The sequence below is a fragment of the Lithobates pipiens genome, unplaced genomic scaffold (genome assembly GCF_037356315.1).
Source record: "Lithobates pipiens isolate NorthernLeopardFrog02 unplaced genomic scaffold, aLitPip1_a1.2 Scaffold_18, whole genome shotgun sequence".
Classification (NCBI taxonomy): Eukaryota; Metazoa; Chordata; class Amphibia; order Anura; family Ranidae; genus Lithobates; species Lithobates pipiens.
In genome coordinates, this window is record NW_027507758.1 from 345,589,786 (window position 1) to 345,608,438 (window position 18,653).

The 18,653-nt window shown below is 40.4% G+C and overlaps 1 protein-coding gene across 3 annotated transcripts in view; it reads right to left on the reverse strand.

Moving 5' to 3' along the window:
* The window catches only part of COL19A1 (collagen type XIX alpha 1 chain), a 1,105,372-nt gene that overhangs the window by 582,515 nt on the left and 504,204 nt on the right, over window positions 1-18,653 (reverse strand). For all 3 annotated transcript variants that reach the window (XM_077487416.1, XM_077487415.1, XM_077487417.1), the window contains exons 16-17: window positions 8,776-8,805; window positions 8,577-8,621 (exon numbers count right to left, since the gene is read on the reverse strand). In XM_077487416.1, the coding sequence (XP_077343542.1) occupies window positions 8,577-8,621; window positions 8,776-8,805 (75 nt within the window). The remainder of the gene's footprint in view (window positions 1-8,576; window positions 8,622-8,775; window positions 8,806-18,653) is intronic.

The following is an 18,653-nucleotide window of genomic DNA, read 5'->3' on the forward strand; positions in this document are numbered from 1 at the left end:
AATATTTTATTATATCTTTTTATTTGACAACACTGAGGAAATTACACTTTGCTATAATGTAAAGTAGTGAGTATACAGCTTGTATAACAGTGTACATTTTCTGTCCACTCAAAATACCTCAACGCACAGCCATTAATGTCTAAACCGCTGGCAACAAAAGTGTCCAAATTGGGCCCAAAGTGTCAATATTTTGTGTGGCCACCATTATTTTCCAGCACTGCCTTAACCTTCTTGGACATGGAGTTCACCAGAGCTTCACGGTAGTTGCCACTGGAGTCCTCTTCCACTCCTCCATGTCGACATCATGGAGCTGGTGGACATTAGAGACCTTGCTCTTCTTCACCTTCCATTAGAGGATGCCCCTCAGATGCTCAATAGGATTTAGGTCTGGAGACATGCTTGGCCAGTCCATCACCTTGCAGTGGTCGTCTTGGAGGTGTGTTGACACACTGCCCTGTGGCCCAGTCTCCAAAGGGAGGGGAACATGCTCTGTTTCAGTATATCATAGTAAATGTTGGCCTACATGGTTCCCTCAATGAACTGTAGCTCCCCAGTGGTGGCAGCACTCATGCAGACCCAGGCAATGACACTACCACCACCATGCCTGATTGTAAGCAAGACAAACTTGTCTTTGTACTCCTTACCTGGTTTCTGCCACACACGCTTGACACCATCTGCTTGTCCAATTTGATACAGCATGCAATGTTTGGTCTGAGCACTGTCAGGCTGAGCACTGACAGCCCCCCCCCCCCTTTCGACTTCTGCAGCAATGCTGGCAGCACTCAAATGTCTATTTCCCAAAGACAACCTCTGGATATGATGCTGAGCATGTGCACTCAACTTCTTTGGTCGACCATGGTGAGGCCTGCTCTGAGAGGAACCTGCCCTGTTAAACCGCTGTATGGTCTTGACCACTGTACTGCAGCTCAGTTTCAGGATCTTGACAATCTTCTTATAGCCTAGGCCATCTTTATGTAGTGCAACAATTCTTTTTTTCAGATCCTCAGAGAGTTCTTTGCCATGAGGTGCCGTGTTGAACTTCCAGTGACCAGTATGAGAGAGAGAGCGAACACCAAATTTAACACATCCGCTCCCCATTGACACTTGAGACCTTGCAACACTAATGAGTCACATGACACCGGGTAGGAAAAATGGCTAATTGGTTCCAATTTTAACAGTTTAATTTAGGGGTGTACTCACTTTTGTTGCCAGAGGTTTAGACATTAATGGCTGTGTGTTGAGTTATTTTGAGGGGGCAGCAAATTTACACTGTTATACAAGCTGTACACTCACTACTTTACATTGTAGAAAAGTGTAATTTCTTTAGTGTTGTCACATGAAAAAATATAATAAAATATTTACAAAAATGTGAGGGAGTATACTCACTTTTGTGATATACTGTAAATCCTGAATAATAATAATAATATGTGTATAAACTGTAATTTTAGTGTGTGGCGGCCCACTTTTATTGAATAAAAGTTCACTTATACATCAGTTGCCCATGCAGGGGTTTCTTCCACATAACAGTTATTAATGAAAATACCAAGCCACCTGGTTTACATGTTGGCAGCACTGCTGTTCCTCTTGCCAGTCCTTTGGCTGTGTCATTCAGCTCTCTCAGAACACTTGGCTCTCTAGCCTTCAGTCGCAGCTCCCTGCTGCATGGCCCACCTCTGATCTCAGGATTGGGGTTCTCCTGACACCTCTGATAGGAGCTGACTTAACTCCTTGAATTGAGACCCACTGTCTCCTGGCTTGTGGCTGGGTCCTCTGACCCCTCGATGACTCCTCTGTCCCATGAATTCTGGCTGGGGCCCCTGACCCTGGGTGAGACCTTCCGTCTCCCACACTGGGATCGGTCTCCAAACTGGAAGCTGTCTCGAAAATGGGAGCTCTGAGCAATTCTCAGTAAGATAAGTATATGCACACTTTTTCCATAAGTAATAAATCAGATAGATAAAAACGGGGAGGGGGGGGGGGGTTTGAAGTGGGAAAGAAATGTGATAATATATATATAGACAAGTGTCCAACAGGTATGGAAAATAAAGTCCACAGACAATAGAGAAGGTGTAGAGGCCTTCAGCACAGGGCAGATGTATTATGGGAACAGAAAACATGTTTCAGTACACTGTAAAACAAAGGGAGAGGCGCCTCTGGGTACAGAACTATAACAAGTTTTTAATAGCACTAAAGCTTAACAACTCCAATTTGAAAGGTAAAAGGCAGGCATGTAATCAGTCACACAGTGGGGAGTGGAGGAAGGTAGTGTCTTCAGCTCACGGTCCTATCCCTGATGGGCAGCATTGTATCCTTTTGTTTGCCGCTCCTCTGTGGAAGGGGCTGGCTGCGGTGAAGAGGCCCTGCGGCCCTCCACCCCAAAGCACCTTGTCCCCATGTTGATGAGGACAAGGGCCTCTTCCCGACAACCCTGGCTGTTGGTTGTCGGGGTCTGCGGGCAGGAGGCTTATCGGAATCCGGGAGCCCCCTTTAATAAGGGGCCCCCCAGAAACCGCCCCCCACCCTATGTGAATGAGTATGGGGTAAAATGTACCCCTACCCATTCACCTGGTGAAAAAAAAATTAAAACACACAACAAGGTTTTAAACTAAAAGCACCCCCGTGTTGAGGGCACGTGGTCTGGTACGGTTCAGGGGGGGGCGCTCGCTCGTTCCCACCCTCTTTCCTGACCGACCTGGTTATGTGCTTGGATAAGGGTCTTATATGGACCTTGGGGGGGACCCCCACGCTGTTTTTTCAGCGTAGGGCTTCCTCTTTAAGTCCATACCAAGTAATGGGGCCAGTGATGTGTTAATCTCACCGCCAAAGGCAGCGACATTGACTTCCTTCGCTAGTCCCATCTACCTGGAGCCGCGTTCAAAATGAACGGACTTTTCTCCATGTGCGGGAAAGTCCGTTAATTTCAAAAGTCCGGCGGACTGACACACATATGGCCGAATTGTCTGCCGGACTTGCAGAACTATTTTCTAAGTCCACCGGGCTTTTGGGGAAAAAAAAGTCCGCCGGAGCCCACACACGGGCGGATTGTCCGGCGGACTCTGGTCCGCCAGACCAAGTCCGCCGGATAGTCTAATCGTGTGTACGCAGCATAAGTGGAGTAAAAGTCCAAAATTAAATGTAGTACTTTGGTTATCTGCATTATGCAAACCATATTCCCACATAAACGTTATACATTTTCTCTCATTTATTGTCAAAGTGAGCAGGAACAGCCACATTTCTTGTAGTAGTAATAGAGTGTACTGCCCACTCATGAGTTTTTCTTGACGACAACCTTGACATCTTTCATATCTATGTATTATACAGTATTTTCAAAGATGACTCTCACTAATAACAAGTCCTTTTACAAATTTCCAATTCGTTTGAAATGTTCTGATTCAATTTAAAAGGCAGCCCAGACTTTATATTAAATATTTCACAGTTTCTCATTAGGAACTCAATTGCTTCTACCATTATGTATGCAAAATTCAAGCGTGTATTGTAGTTTTAATAATCTGTTATACTGCATTTAATGATCTTTTTTTTTGGCTCCTGTTCAACTGGTATAAAATCTGCAACTTGCAAGTACTTTTTAGCAACCTAAAAACACACGTACTACAATGGTAACAGTGGAGACCATGTTTTCCCAAAGTAATGAAGGCAAGAGAACAAACATGAGGCAATACTTTTTTAGTAACTGTCAAGTTATGTACGTATTGAGGGCATAGGGGGTTATTTACTAAAGGCAAATCCACTTTGCACTGCAAGTGCACTTGAAAGTTCACTGAAAGTGCACTTGGAAGTAAAGTCTCTGTAGATCCGGGAGGGGCATGCAAGGAAAATAAAAAACAGCATTTTAGCTTGCACTTGATTGGATGATAAAATCAGCAGAGCCTCCTCTCATTTCAGATCTACCCCTTAGATTTAGAGCGACTGCACTTTCAAGTGCACTTGTAGTGCAAAGTGGATTTGCCTTTCGTAAATAACCCGCATGGTCTCTATTAGGTACTGAAAACTGTATGCAAACTGTTGAGAAGCCATAAAAGCTGTTAGCAGCCAAGATTGTTACAGGTTGTAATCCAGGAAAGCAGGCAATCATATTTTTAATAATTATAACATCAGGAAAGCACTAACAGTTTTGGCCCCAAATAGTTTCTAAGAGTATATGAAAACTCCTGGCTAAACTCCTGGCAAACATCTAATTTCACAGCTGAAATACATGTACATGAACTATTATACCTGCCACAGGATTTACAATTCCATTCAGCCATCCTCCTATCCAGGCATACCTGCTAGAAAAATGGTCAGATTCTGGCCATGTTTCAGATTATACTGCAGTTAAATAATGACGCCTAGTCTAGGACATCTGTGTAGTAAAATGAATAGGAATCTTAACACATGAGGCCAGCCCCGTGTTACTTCTTTCATGTAGAAACATTTGCATTGCCTGAAAGCACTAACTGGATGTGAGTGCTTACCCACTCTCTTTTATTTTGCTGCTGTACAGGAGCTTATAGGAGACTGAAAGCCTGGAAGAACAAGGAACTAGTTTTATCTAAATACTGTATACATTTGCTAAAAGTTAATTGAATGCATATCTGTTATAAATAGTATTTGTATGTGTGGCAGGAATTTAATCAATAAAGACCGCTAACAAGGCCCCATTGTGGGAGTCCCTTTGTGAGTTGTGAGAACCCTAGCAATAACCAGTAGTTGGCAGAAAAATGGAAAAAGGATGGTTGCACTCTAAAATAATGCATTTATTGATTAAATTTTGATCCATACATCAGAGATACTGTGTCAAGAAAGACGTTCTGGTAATCCAGCTGTTTCCGGAAGACCTGTCTGCAGAATCCCTAGAAGAGGACCCAACAGGTTCACGCTGGTGCGCGATAGTGCAAACGGGCGCACGAGGGTGAGCGATGGGTGCATGCACGAGTATGCATGAGTGTACACGGGTGTGTGCGGGTGCATGCGGACACACAGTGTGACTGCACTTGGCGCCAAAGGGGCTATTTAAAGGAACCTGTCACTATGCCTCCATGCTGTCTGGTCTACAGCGTTCCTGAGTCCCCCTGCTGTTTATTCTACCTGCTGATCTGAATCCTGTTACCAAGCTTGTCTCTGACCATTCCCTCATTGCTGTCAGCCTCTGATCCCGGCCTGTCTTGAAGCTTCTCCTGCCTGCTGCTTTGGTACTGTTCCTGCCCGCCAGTGTATGACCTGGCTTGCTTCATGACTACGCCTTGCCTGCTGCTTTGGTACTGTTCCTGCCCGCCAGTGTTCGACCCGGCCTGCCTGAGATCTGCTTTGTGTCCTGAACCATAGAACACCTCCCGATTGCCGCTGTCTCCAGCTTCCAGTCTGGTCCTCCCTGCTGTTCCTGTTTCACGACCATACCACCCTGCTGTCTGCAGTGTTCAGCTTCCTGCTTCCGATTCTGGACTACGGTGCACCTCCCTCACCAGTCCAGCTCTCAGTTCTCCTGCTGTTCCTGCTTCCTGCTGGTCCCAGCTCCAGTCCACATCTGAGTTCCTCTCAGCTAATTGAAGTACGGATCAGCCCTTACATCTGTGACCTGTCAGGCACTTGTGCCCCTTTGCACTCCTGAGCCCCTGTCTGCTCTCTCAGGGGTTCTGGAGCCAGAGGAATATGAGAAGCTGCTCCCTGCATAAGTGGGCTCAACCACCAGGTACGTGACACATGGAGCGAGATGATAACTGACGCATTTCACACCGTTAATGGTGCTTAATCGTAGCTTTATGCAATAAAGACATTATTTTGGAGTGAGGCTGTCCTTTTTCCATTTTTCTGCCATTTGACTTTACTGAGCCAGCACCCTTCATCTCCTATATATTAGGACGGTGTGAACACAAGCAATACCACACAAAGCGGTAATTACCTTGATTTGGTGTTTTTGGACTGTGAATAACCAGTCAGTATGGAACTTCCTCAGATGCATAGATATGTCCTTGAAAGGCTCTCAATGTACAGAAGATATTAAACAGAGCTTAGGGGAAAATGTCATAACGCAAGTTACCTCTGTATAAGAACCCTACATGATCAGAGCTAAGCGTTTCAATAACCCTTGGAAATCCTTAGAGAACTGGCTATTCTTGTTCCCCCTTATTAGAAAATAGGAAAATGAATCTACATATGCAAATGAAAATGAATAGGTTTATATTATTATGAATTATTGTTAAATAAAATATACTCCTGACTAAATAAAGAGTATCTTTATTAGGAGTCTTGTATATCCTAGTACAAAAAAAGTAGGGAAATAGAAATAATATTTAAAAAAATAAATATTGCATACTCATCATCTATGTCACTATTAAAGGAAGAATAAAAAAAATCTTCTGCGTTTAGTCTTGACTTGGATATTGGCGCAATTAAGGATTTTTTTAACCAGTGATGGGGCAAGGGGTCAATGTGGTAGATACATTTTTCAGGGCCCCATGAACACCAGATATTTACACATTTTTAATAGCATTATAGTAATCGCTGTATGGCTAGCCGCTAGATCATAAATATATATATATATATATATATATATATATATATATATATATATATATATATATATATTTTTTTTTTTTTTTTTTAAATGCAGTTATGAGGAATATACTTTATTGGATCTATACCAAGACGCAGAACACCCATAATGTATCATTTTTATAACTTTTATAAAATGGATGTGTTAGATTAGTTATTTTTATATTGTGTCTAATTAACAGACAGCATATTTTGGAGAGTCCTCAAACAAATCCTTACATGTAATTAACAGTTTAAGGTGATTGTAGTGGTATTAGTGTAATTGTGACAGAAACAACTGTGTACTGAGTACTGTACATGATACTTTTTTTTTGCACTAACATACAATTTTTCCGGACAAACTTTCGGGGTAGTCCCCTTCTTCAAGGTATTCAGTACTGCTTGGACCCTGAAGAAGGGGACATACCCCGAAAGCTTGTCCTGAAAAATTGTATGTTAGTGGGAAAAAAAAATGTCACAGACAGTACTTAATTATTTCTATTAAAAGTTTAAAAATGTGCCCAGCTTTCCCCTGAATGGTATTGGCCTAGCACAATAATCATACATATTGGCATCCCTATAGCAAAAGACTTGCTAGGTTTTCTTTCAATAACGTTGGTAGCCTTGCTTTGTGTGTCAGAGGACCTTGTCCTGGCACTGTATAAGACAGATACACTTAAAAAGAAAACAAAGCTAAAAACAAAAAACTACAAGCTAATAAAATTGACCGCTATTAGGTTTTCATTCTTTTTAAATCTGACTACAGAATCCCATTCATTAGTGATACTGCTGTGTGGCATCCCATAGCAACTATTTAGGTTGTTTCTATTTTTGTTCTACTTACCGTACATTTTTTTTGAAAGCTGTGTAAACCTCTGTAAATTATATATCAGAGTTGCTAAACCACTGTCCACTAGTGGCACACTCAAAAAAACTGGAAAAGTATCACCTGAAATCTTATAATTTACAAAAGTGAGGATACTAGGAAACGTCTACATGTTTTAAGCAATGCATACTAAAGAAGGTAGCTAGCCTCCTGAAGACATGATATGAAATGTACTTTGAGGCGTGCCTGGTTACGCAATCCTTCCTCTCAACTTCCGGTCCCTCTGGTTGTCCGTGGCTGGCGATAGAACGCACACCAGACCTTGCGCTGAGCACGGAGCTTCCCAGACTTGGAGACACGCCATACAGCCTCAGTGTCGGGCCAAGGCACTTTTTAAAGTAAGGAGCCATTAGGCTTTTGTTTTTTATAGATTTTTAATAAATAGAATTACACTATTTTGGCCTTTTTGTATCCTTTACATATAACACTTGGCTAATCATCTGGGGGAGACTCAAGGTTTCTCTTAAGGGCATCCCACCCAATCCCTATTGTATTGCAGCAAGCAACATCTTGCTAATGCTTTAATTGACATTCTTTTGAGAAAAAAAAGGTCAACAACATCTGGTAAGGAGATATCTATTTACGGAGCACTTTGGGTGTACAACACATCGGTGAAGATGGCTTATCTTTAAAGTGAAAAAAATGGTCGACATTTATTCACTGTATTGGACATTCTTTCTGTCTTTGATTCTAGCACAAGTTGTGAATATACTGGTGGACTACATTAACCAGCATATATTGCAGATACACTGTTGGACTATACATATTTATTATTTTTTTCAGCATATGGTGTGCACACAATGTTTTACATTGTTTAACACTGTTTTACACTTAAGATATAATCTCATGTGTAATAAATGCACTTAGGGTCCTACAGGTATAATATTAGCATCACGGTCATAATATTAGTCACATAACAAGGTCCATCCAGAATTTATGTATTCATCTGTATTTATTTTGACATGCTAATTCATTTACTGGTCAGTAATTAGTAATTAATCTTTTAGCGCCTCCCGTTATATTTATTTTTCACAGGTGTAGGCGTTTAGCCACTGCTTGCAGGCTGGTAATATAAAATAATAGACTCAAACCACCTCTATAATAGAGTTTGCAGTACTTGATTCAGGATTTTCTGTAAAAAGTGAAGTGTAAAATGACTTACCCTTTGTCCTTCTTTTCCTGGAGGACCTTCTGGACCAGCAGTTCCCTATTGCAGTAAAAACATACAGTAGGTTCAAAAATAAATAAACCCAATAAAAATTGAATTAATTGACTTCATATTATACACATATGCCTAAAAATAAACAAAGAGAGGAGAGAACAGACAGACACCAAAGATATGATGTAATCATTTTACTTGCCTTATCTCCTTTAATACCAACTGCTGAGATCTAGAATATAAATAACATAAGATAAGCAAGATGATTTAATTATTCTGTTTGGTAGAATATTATGTGAGGCCTTGGAGAAAATAACAATACATTACTCACAGTAATCTATAACATTTTCTCAATAGAAATTTAGAATAATTTGGCAATGTAAAAACATTTTTGAACAGATTTACCCTTGTTTTTGAATGTTCCAATTTTTGAATGATGAAAACAAGCTGCACTATATTATTTCTAAAGGGAACCAATGTTTGAATACCACAGTAATTGTTTGCTAGTGTTTGACAAAAAAAAGCAGTCTTTTTTTAATTCCCTTGCTTGTCTTCAATATTCCAGGTCTAAGTATGCTTTAAAAAGCTTAAATACCAATCAGGTTTAGCAAGTCACACATCTCACACATTTATTAAAACTGGGGAAAAGAAAATAGGCACTAAAAGTAGTGTTGTCGTCTGTAGTGGCCAACCATAGATTTATTTTTATTTTTCTATGAAATCAAAGTCATGCTTGGCTGTTACTGGCAACAGCTCTGATATTTATTATTTTTTTCTCCAATTTAAGGAATTAGCTTTGTTTATAGAAGTATATTTTTAGCTAGGCTTCTCTTACTTTACTGGAAGCTCATAAATACCAGACATTGTATTATATAGCCTTTTTTAGGTTAGATTAGTAACGTTTAAAACTCCTGTGAGTAAATTTCTTACAACAGGAAAAAAAAAAAGAAATCTATACAAAGTGAATTGTCTCCTTCCCATTGGACGGTGTATCCCCTGCTCTTGCTAAATTGATACTGTAAAATTCTGAATTGGCCATAAAAAATTTTCTTGGTGACAGTGGTCAGCAGGACAAATATAGAGGGTGGATCTACCTTGTAAAGACACAGATAACAATAAATAACAGATGGGGGTTCTAATCCTTCCAGACTCTACATGCATTATAAGAACCACAATTAAAAGGGAACCAGACACAAAAGGGTGCTAGTTGTCTTCCTTATTGTAAGTGTGCATATACAATTTAGAGTGGTAAACATTAAATAAAGCAGAAAATATTACTTTTAACAAACATTCACTGGTGGTGAATCAATCACTGTCATTTTAAATACATGATAACAACAGATGTTGTACAACTGCTACCTCACATTTAGGCATGAGCCGAACACCCCCCCCGGTTCGGTTCGCACCAGAACCTTCAAACAGACCTAAAATTCCTGATTGGTATCCTACGAACTTTAGAACCCTATTAAAGTCTATGGGACTCGAACCTTCGAAATCAAAAGTGCTAATTTTAAAGGCTAATATGCAAGATATGCAACAGACAACACCAGCAATACGGGGTATCTTCAGCTGTATACTGTGCTGGAGGCACAAAACACCCACTTTAACTTTTAACCTTTAAATTTTTTAACTGCAGATGCCTTAATTAGAGAAAAACAGCAATAAAGGGTAGATGCAGGTATATACTGTGCTGGAGGCACACAACACCCACTAACTCCTGCAGATGCCTTAATTAGAGAAAAACAACAATAAAGGGTAGATACAGTTGTATACTGTGCTAGAGGCACACAACACCACTTTAACTTTAAGATGCATGAGAAAAGAACACTGTCCCTGCCTATCTAGCTCTTTCCCTGCACGCCGGAACACACTACACAAGGCCGCCGCACTGGCAGCCTTATATGGTGTGGGGCGTGTACTAAACCGCCTGAGCTATAATTGGCCACAGGCATCCTGCCTGTGGCCAATTATGGCTCTCCTCACTGCCGGCGCTGTGATTGGCCAAGCATGCAGGGTCATAGTACATGCTTGACCAATCATGAGCCAGCAATGCACTAAGATGGCGTAGTGCATTGTGGACCGTTCGTGCCACACGAATTTGGTGTGAACTGTCCACAAAGTTCTGAATTCGCCAAACAGACGAACAGCCAATGTTCGAGTCGAACATGCGTTTGAGTCGAACACCGAGCTCATCCCTACTCACATCAAATGTATATGTAAAATAATATGTTTATTTAAGAACATATATAAAATGTAAAGTAAAATTTATAGTACATAGTATGAAAGCCTGAAATTGACATGCATGGCAAAATTGGAAGAGCAATGACAGGAAGAAGTATAATCCAGAATACAGTATTGGCAAAAATTCTATTACCTTTTTATGTCAATGTAATGGTATTATGAACACAAAGTAAAACATGCTATTAAACCCCCACAGGACTGAAGAGGAATAGCTTAAGCTTGAAATCATTAATGAAAATCAGTATGATAAATGAAAAAAAAATTCTAGTCTTCCAAACATAATCCAGCAAATATACAGATTTACAGATTTACTGTTATACATTTGAAAAATCTGTTATAGCTATCACACAAACCCATGTATTTTGGTTTTCCTTTTAATTAGTAGGCAAATTTGCTTAATGGTATCATTCTTTTGAACTTATTCAACTATGTAGAAGTAATAGACTTCACATTTCCATTCCTTTGGATTGTACTGATATATAAACATATTTACATCTTAGCAAAAACATATGTTGACAAGTGAATGAATTTGGTTGGATGTGGGACCAGCTTGCTTTTACAGGTTTTGGTTTGAACCATTTATCTTATAATCAAAATGATTAATGCTACAATAAGTAAGCAGACAACCAGGTTAAGTAGAACACCTGCTGATTTAAAATACAATATTCTATGTCTCCCAGACACTGTTTATAACTGTTATACTGTATATATACTGTGGAGTCAGCAATTGGTTTCATTTATTCCACTGGAATAGATTCAATAGAAGACAATGATTTCAACCTCTGTATTCACTGCTGGCCACAATGAAGTCAGAAGATTGTCATGAATTTAAATGGTATATTTAAGAGCTGCACACTCCCTAAGTAATAAAGTCACATAAAATGAAACTTTATTACTTAGTCTTAAATAGTCTATTCTTTTTTTCATACATTTTATAAAAAAAACTGGAATGTGTAAAAAAGCATGAAATACAACAAAGTCTTGCCCTTTGAAAATAAAGATATACACTAGATACACACTCCTTATATAAAAGCACATTTTAGACAGCATATGTCTTTCTGAACTGCTTTGAGTGGTGTGCATTCTACGCTTATAAAGAAACAAGGCGTAAAGGCTAAGTTCACTTTTTTTCTAAAATCCAGCTCCCCTATGTACCAATATACCATTAATGTACCTTTGTTGCACAAAAGTACAGGTTTTCTTTGATTTTGAAAACAAGGCATCTGCAGCCTTGTCAGTGTCATTTGCAGCCTTGTCATTTGCAGCCTTGTCACTACAGTCTTGAAGTTTAAAAATGGCGCCACCGAGATACAGAGTCCTGTGTATCTTGGTGACTCTCGGGTCCTCTCGCAGTCCCAACTCCCGAGCGGACCCGAGTGTACTCGGCTCGGCTCACAGTCACGCCCAGTCCCTGTGTTATGTCCATCATAGGGCGGGACTGGGCATGACTGTGAGCAGAGCCAAGCCGAGTACACACGGCTATGTATCTCAGTGGGGTCCGCGGGGCCCCCTATTGGGCGGGCCCATGGAATTGAGCCCAGTCAAGTCCAATGGTATGTTTATACACATTTATACACCTAAAATTACCTAGTTGAGCTTTCTGTGTCGGTAATTGTTAGCAGCACACCAAACACAGAAGCAAACACACATTTTGCCACATGAAATTATAGGTGACAAACGCAGTAAAAAACTTACAAAAATGTCCCACGAGCTACTTTGCCAGGCATAGCACAGCCAATTGAAATCAACAGGCTGCTCTATGTGTGTTACTGGAAAAACAAGCCAAAAAACATTTACTACTCTAGGTGTGAATGGGGCCTAAAAGTGAAATTGATGCGTTTACACAAGAACAATCAGGCTCCATTCACATCTATGTGTTTCACAAGAAATTGTGCGCTTTGCCATGCATTTCACAAATGCTGCAAATTTCATTACATATTAAAGGCTCCCCAAGTGGCAAACACACCACAAGCTGCGGTAACACACCATGCACCGCTTCAAAAATAGTTCTGGAGCTTTTCTGGGGCGATTATTGCACGTAGGGCAGCCCATTTAATTGAATAGGCTCAATCTCTGCAACATGTCCAAAATACGCCCTCTAAATGACACAACAAAGCTCTTAATTCACTCACTGGTCATCTCTCGCCTCGACTACTGCAACACCCTCCTTATTGGATTACCTCTATATAGTCTATCCCCCCTTCAATCCATCATGAATGCCAGACTCATCCATCTTTCCAACTTCTCTGTGTCTGCTATTCCTCTCTGTCAATCCCTCCACTGGCTTCCACTCACCCAACAAATTAAATTCAAAATACTAACAACTACTTACAAAGCCATCCACAACTCTGCCCCCAGCTACATCACTGACCTAGTCTCAAAATACAAACCTAATCTTTTCCTTCATTCTTCTCAAGACCTCCTGCTCTCTAGCTCCCTCATCACCTCTTCCCATGCTCGCCTCCAGGACTTTTCCAGAGCCTCTCCAATCCTATGGAACTCTTTATCCCAATCTGTCCGGTTATCTCCTACTCTATTAGCTTTTAGATGATCCCTGAAAAACCCTCCTCTTCAGTGCAGCCTGTCCTACCCACACCTAACAACTGTATTTTCATTTTCTCCATCTAATCAATCCCCACAGCTATTACCTTTTGTTCCACTTGACCCTCCCTCCTAGATTGTATGCTCTAATGAGCAGGGCCCTCTGATTATTCCTGTATGGAATTGTATTGTAACTGTACTGTCTGCCCCCATGTTGTAAAGTACAACATGGGGGCCTCTATAATAATAATAATAATAATAGGCTGCCCTATGCGTGACGAGTGAAAACACTCCAAAACAAACTCATGCAGGAATGTGAGTCTTTGAAATATGGAGATGTGAACAATGCTTGACAACTGGGTGTCCCCATCTACTCCCTTCTATGTATTTGCATAAAGATGGCCATACACTATGCAATCTGATTGTGCAATCTCTGTACAATTTTCTTTAGATATACCAGACCTATGGAATAGAAAGGCACACATGAACAATCCATTCAACTTGTATCAAATCAGACAGGTCCTTGTACTACGTAGCTGAAGGGAGATCTAAAGGAGATTATACAATTAGATTGAATAGAAAGTAGGTGGAAGGTGGTATTGTAATGAGAAAGGTGTGGCCCAGAGTGGTGAACACATCCTATCACACCCTCTACTGTGAAGGCTTCTGGGAGATGACCTAACCGGAAGTGAATGCTGATACAAGTTACAGGAAGTGATGACATCTGGAAATTTATTTAAAGATACAAAAAACTGACAAGGTTCTAAACCTCCTGTGGATGATGTAAGTAAGAGAAAAGCACACTGGGATGGCTGGGCTAGGAATAGCATTGTAAGACGCTTCTATTTATTATGAAATGTGAAATTCTGCACAAAAGGTTAATACATCAATTAAACTGAGAGGCTTATATTAATGCCAACTAAGGGAAAAAAAGATTACCTCTGACATCCCTTCCTTTAATTTTCCACCAGTAACATTTCAAAAATTGTTGACGTCAGAGAGTACTTAATTGTTACCATAAAGAGGCAAATTCTAATATTTAGAAGTGTGGGGGCACTGATTTGATGAATCATCTCATGCTTAACTCTTCCCACATATCAGTCGCTACACTGATTTTGATTTAGCAAGATCCAATCAGGTGATATTAGATACACCAAGATCATATGCTAATTCTGGGTTTCTATGAAGAATTTTTTAGCCAGCAGGTGGACACCTAATTTGCTGTCAAGGGCGAGTAAAACATGCATGCAGGATTAAAGGTAATATTGTGATAACTCTCCCATGCATTTGAGTGATTACAGTCTTTAGGTGACTGCTATAATAAAACAAAACATTATAAACCACAGTCCTTGTTCATTGCCAAGTGACTAACTGCAGTCTCATGAACGTCAGCTTGTCAAATTGATGGTATTTTACTAGTTAATAATATGCAATCCAAAGGAATTTCCACTGAAAAAAAAAATATTTAAGGTGCCATTGCTGATTTCTTCCTGAAACTACTGTCTGTTGGACTAAACTTGGGTTTCGTATTTGTAGTCACAAACCCAGAACTATGCAGTGATGCCAGAAAAACAGTTCTATAAACTTGTTTCAGGTTAGTGACTCAATAATGAAGCCACTGAGTTAGCATAATTTCAAAGTTATTAGGGAAGCAATGGCATCAGTACAGATTTCCTTTAACCGCTTCCCAACCGCCTCGTGCAGATATACTGCGGCAGAAGGGCATGTACAGGCAGATTAACGTACCTGTACGTTGCACTTTAAGAGGCGGCTTGCGGGCGCATGCCCGCGGGGAGCTCCATGAGAGTGATTGCGGGTCCCGCGGACTTGATGTCCATGGGGATACCCGCAATCTTCTCAAGGAAAGGAAGAACTGGAAAATGTGAATGTAAAAAAGCATTTCCCCGTCCTGCCTAATGACACTGACACTGATCACAGCTCCCTGCTATCGGGAGCGGTGATTAGTGTCATGTCACACATGTCGTGTTATTAAAAAAATGTATAATTAAAATGCCATAAACTATCCCCTATTTTTGTAGATGCTATAAATTTTGCGCAAACCAATCAAACACTTATTGCGATTTTTTTTTACCAAAAGTATGTAGAAGAATACGTATCGGTCTAAACTGAGGAAAAAAAAAGTTTTTTTTAAATATTTTTTGGGGGATATTTAATATAGCAAAGAGTAAAAAATAATGAGTTTTTTTCAAAATTGTGGCTATTTTTTGTTTATAGCGCAAAAAATAAAAACTACAGAAGTGATCAAATACTGCATTGGGAAAGCTCTATTTGTGGGGAAAAAAAAGGATGTCAATTTTGTTTGGGAGCCACGTCGCACGACCGCGCAACTGTCAGTTAAAGCGACGCAGTGCCGAATCGCAAAAGGCGCTCTGGTCTTTGGCCAGCCAAATAGTCCGGGGCTTAAGTGGTTAAGTTATTCCTCTATTTCACACACACCCCTTTTGACAAGAAATTCAAATACATGTTTATTTCATGCCACTCAACAAAGAACAAAGTGTCACTTTCCACTATCAGTAAGACAAAGTTTCTAAACAAAAATGTAATTTTCACAGAAAACATTATTGACCTCTAGCAGTGATACCCGAATGATATAAAATCAATTAGAGTGACTTAGTGGGAATCAGTGAATAGTGACATGTAGCATGTGCATCATGGGAATTCCACAAGCTCATGAAAATAGAGTGGCTACTGATGGATGCTTTCTTTTCTCACATTCTAAAACAACAATCTTTTTTCAAAGTTATTCCATGGCTTCCTTTCCTCCGTAATGTCTCGTTTTGCCTTATTCTTTTCTCACCTGTCTTCCTGAAGCAATTTAGGGAATCAGATGCAGCAGCATCTCTATAACAATAACTGAATAATGAGTAGCTTGATCTGTCCCTGTAGAGCAATTAAAGCTCTGTGGCAGATCTGAGCATTGAGCCCATGAAATCTTTGCCTTAATTAACTTCAGGTTACTCACTACAGGAAATTCTGTAGCCCAAGATTTTCAGCAAGAGCTTACATTATAGGCCAGTTACATTTCTTTACAAAAATCAATGATCTGGGATATGAGGAAATTAACACATTCTAAAAATGTCAATATAACATTAGAGCAACAAGGTTAGGAAGCAACAGATAAAATGTTTGGTAAAAAAAATTCTAGCAAACCTCAGATTCTATTTAACATGGCTAGGAATACTATGAAAACCTCAGTTAGAAAGTTCGGAGTGATGGATGGTATTAAACACACAAAGGTCGAAATACAGATGTAGAACTGTCAAATGGGATTTGATATTGTCAAGTCTGCTTCACAAATTAACCATGATGAATTAAGTTCTGAAACTGCAACATCATGTGTCTCTCTAACCAGAATGCAAAAAAAGGAACAAAAACAACAATAAAACAAAGCTGTAACTTAAGCAGGTGTATCATTTTTCGAAAAAAATTTTTTTTTAAAAAATGTACTTTTAGTTGAGGTATTTTTCTTCAGCGTTAGGACCAATAAATAAACAAAAGCATAGCATCTAAATTAAAATTATTAACCATTTTCATCCTAAAACAATGCATAGATCCCTCCCGTAACTTACGTATACCAATTATGTATTTTTATATATATATGTAGCATACCCCCTTAGGTGCTGCTCGTAAATTTGGTCCTATTTCCCCCCTTTAAAGCACACAGCCATTTTCTTCATTCTTCCACTGGCTCGGAAAACAGTCTAGGGGTTATTTTAGGTGTTATATTAGAGCAGGAACTTGGATAGGGATAGGGAGCATAGGATATCAAGGTGAACTGCAACTAAACAACTTGAGGACACCTTAACTGCTGGCTGTACTATACATACTACTGGATTCACTTCACACAAAATTCATAATGTTGCTGGTGACTTGTATTCCTTCAGGAGGTTAAAAGCTACATACTGTACTGTACCTTCTCCTCAGAATTGGGGGTCTTTTACTCACTAGTAAGCCCCAGGATCACCAGTTGTCTCCTGCAGATATTCACAGGCTCTTCCTAGTGAGGGAGATGTAGATTCACACCCCCGCATTAAAAGTGTTCAATATTTAAAAATGCAGGTCATCCAACAAGTTAGTTTCAAAATGGACCAACATTCATGTTATCAAGGACAGTTGTAATAAAAGTTTAGATGTTGTGGATCAGTTACCAACTATAATTGTAATTCATATGCCCTTGGCAAAATTATGCAGTTGTAGCGCATTACGCCCTTGGGAGCTGCTGGGCAGTTCATACAGTACCGCTAACACACCTCCGTTCTTCCACCCTGCATGATTCACAACAGACACAGTCAAAAAAATTGCACGCTGCAATGGCCTCACCGGGCCCAGGCGTTCACCCCTAGAGTAGACCTCTGGCAACCGGGACAGAGCAAACATAGTCTCTCCATTCCATCCATGACTCCTAATGCCAGCCCTCTGAGGTTCCAGGTGAATACCGGTGTCTATAAGGATCTGGTCCTGCATATCAGTGGCTTGCTGAATGGAGGGTGTTCTCTGACCACTTTGCGTCATCTTCCTCCGCTGTATGAGCAGTGCGTGGCACGTAGAATGCTGGAGTGATGCCCTTTTCTCCTGGGTGTGGCTCCGCCCTTTGTCTTGTTGGTCTGGTGCATGAGGAACTGTAACTGTTCATTTCGACAATGCGCACCAGCAACCCCTGGTGGCAGGCACTGTGAAACTGCAAGTCAAGCAGCGATCACTGAAATCACAGTTGAAAATGTCACTTGCGATGCCTCACTGTAAGAAACCAACATCTCCCTGGTTTCCGGCCGCAACTCCCTTGGTGTCCATGTTTTATCCACGGGCTACAGCGACATGCACAACTCCCAGCACATTTCCATCTGTTAAAGCAGGACAGTCTTTTGCTGTTGCTAGGGGTAACAGGTTAGCAGTAAAGTAAAATATCTGTGTGGGACCTCCATATAGCACACTACTCCCTTGGGGGCTGCTGGGTAGTTCATACAGTACTGCTAACATACCTCCGTTCTTCCACCCTGCATGATTCACAACAGACACAGTCAATAGAGGTTGAACAGATAACTTTTATTCCTCTTGATGCAGTCCAGGTGTAATGGGGATAGTGGGAAATATGAGCTGCCTCCTCCTTTCTGATTCCTCTAAGTAGTTAAGTCCCATTCCCTTAGTGAACTGACCAGTGCCCCTCTGAAAAACACCTTGGTAATTGGATGCTGGAAGTCCCAGGCCTCACCTGCCGTTTGTGCCTCCTGCGATCCTCCCCAGGTCAGTTCAGGAAAGTCTGGATAACATCCCGGCCTA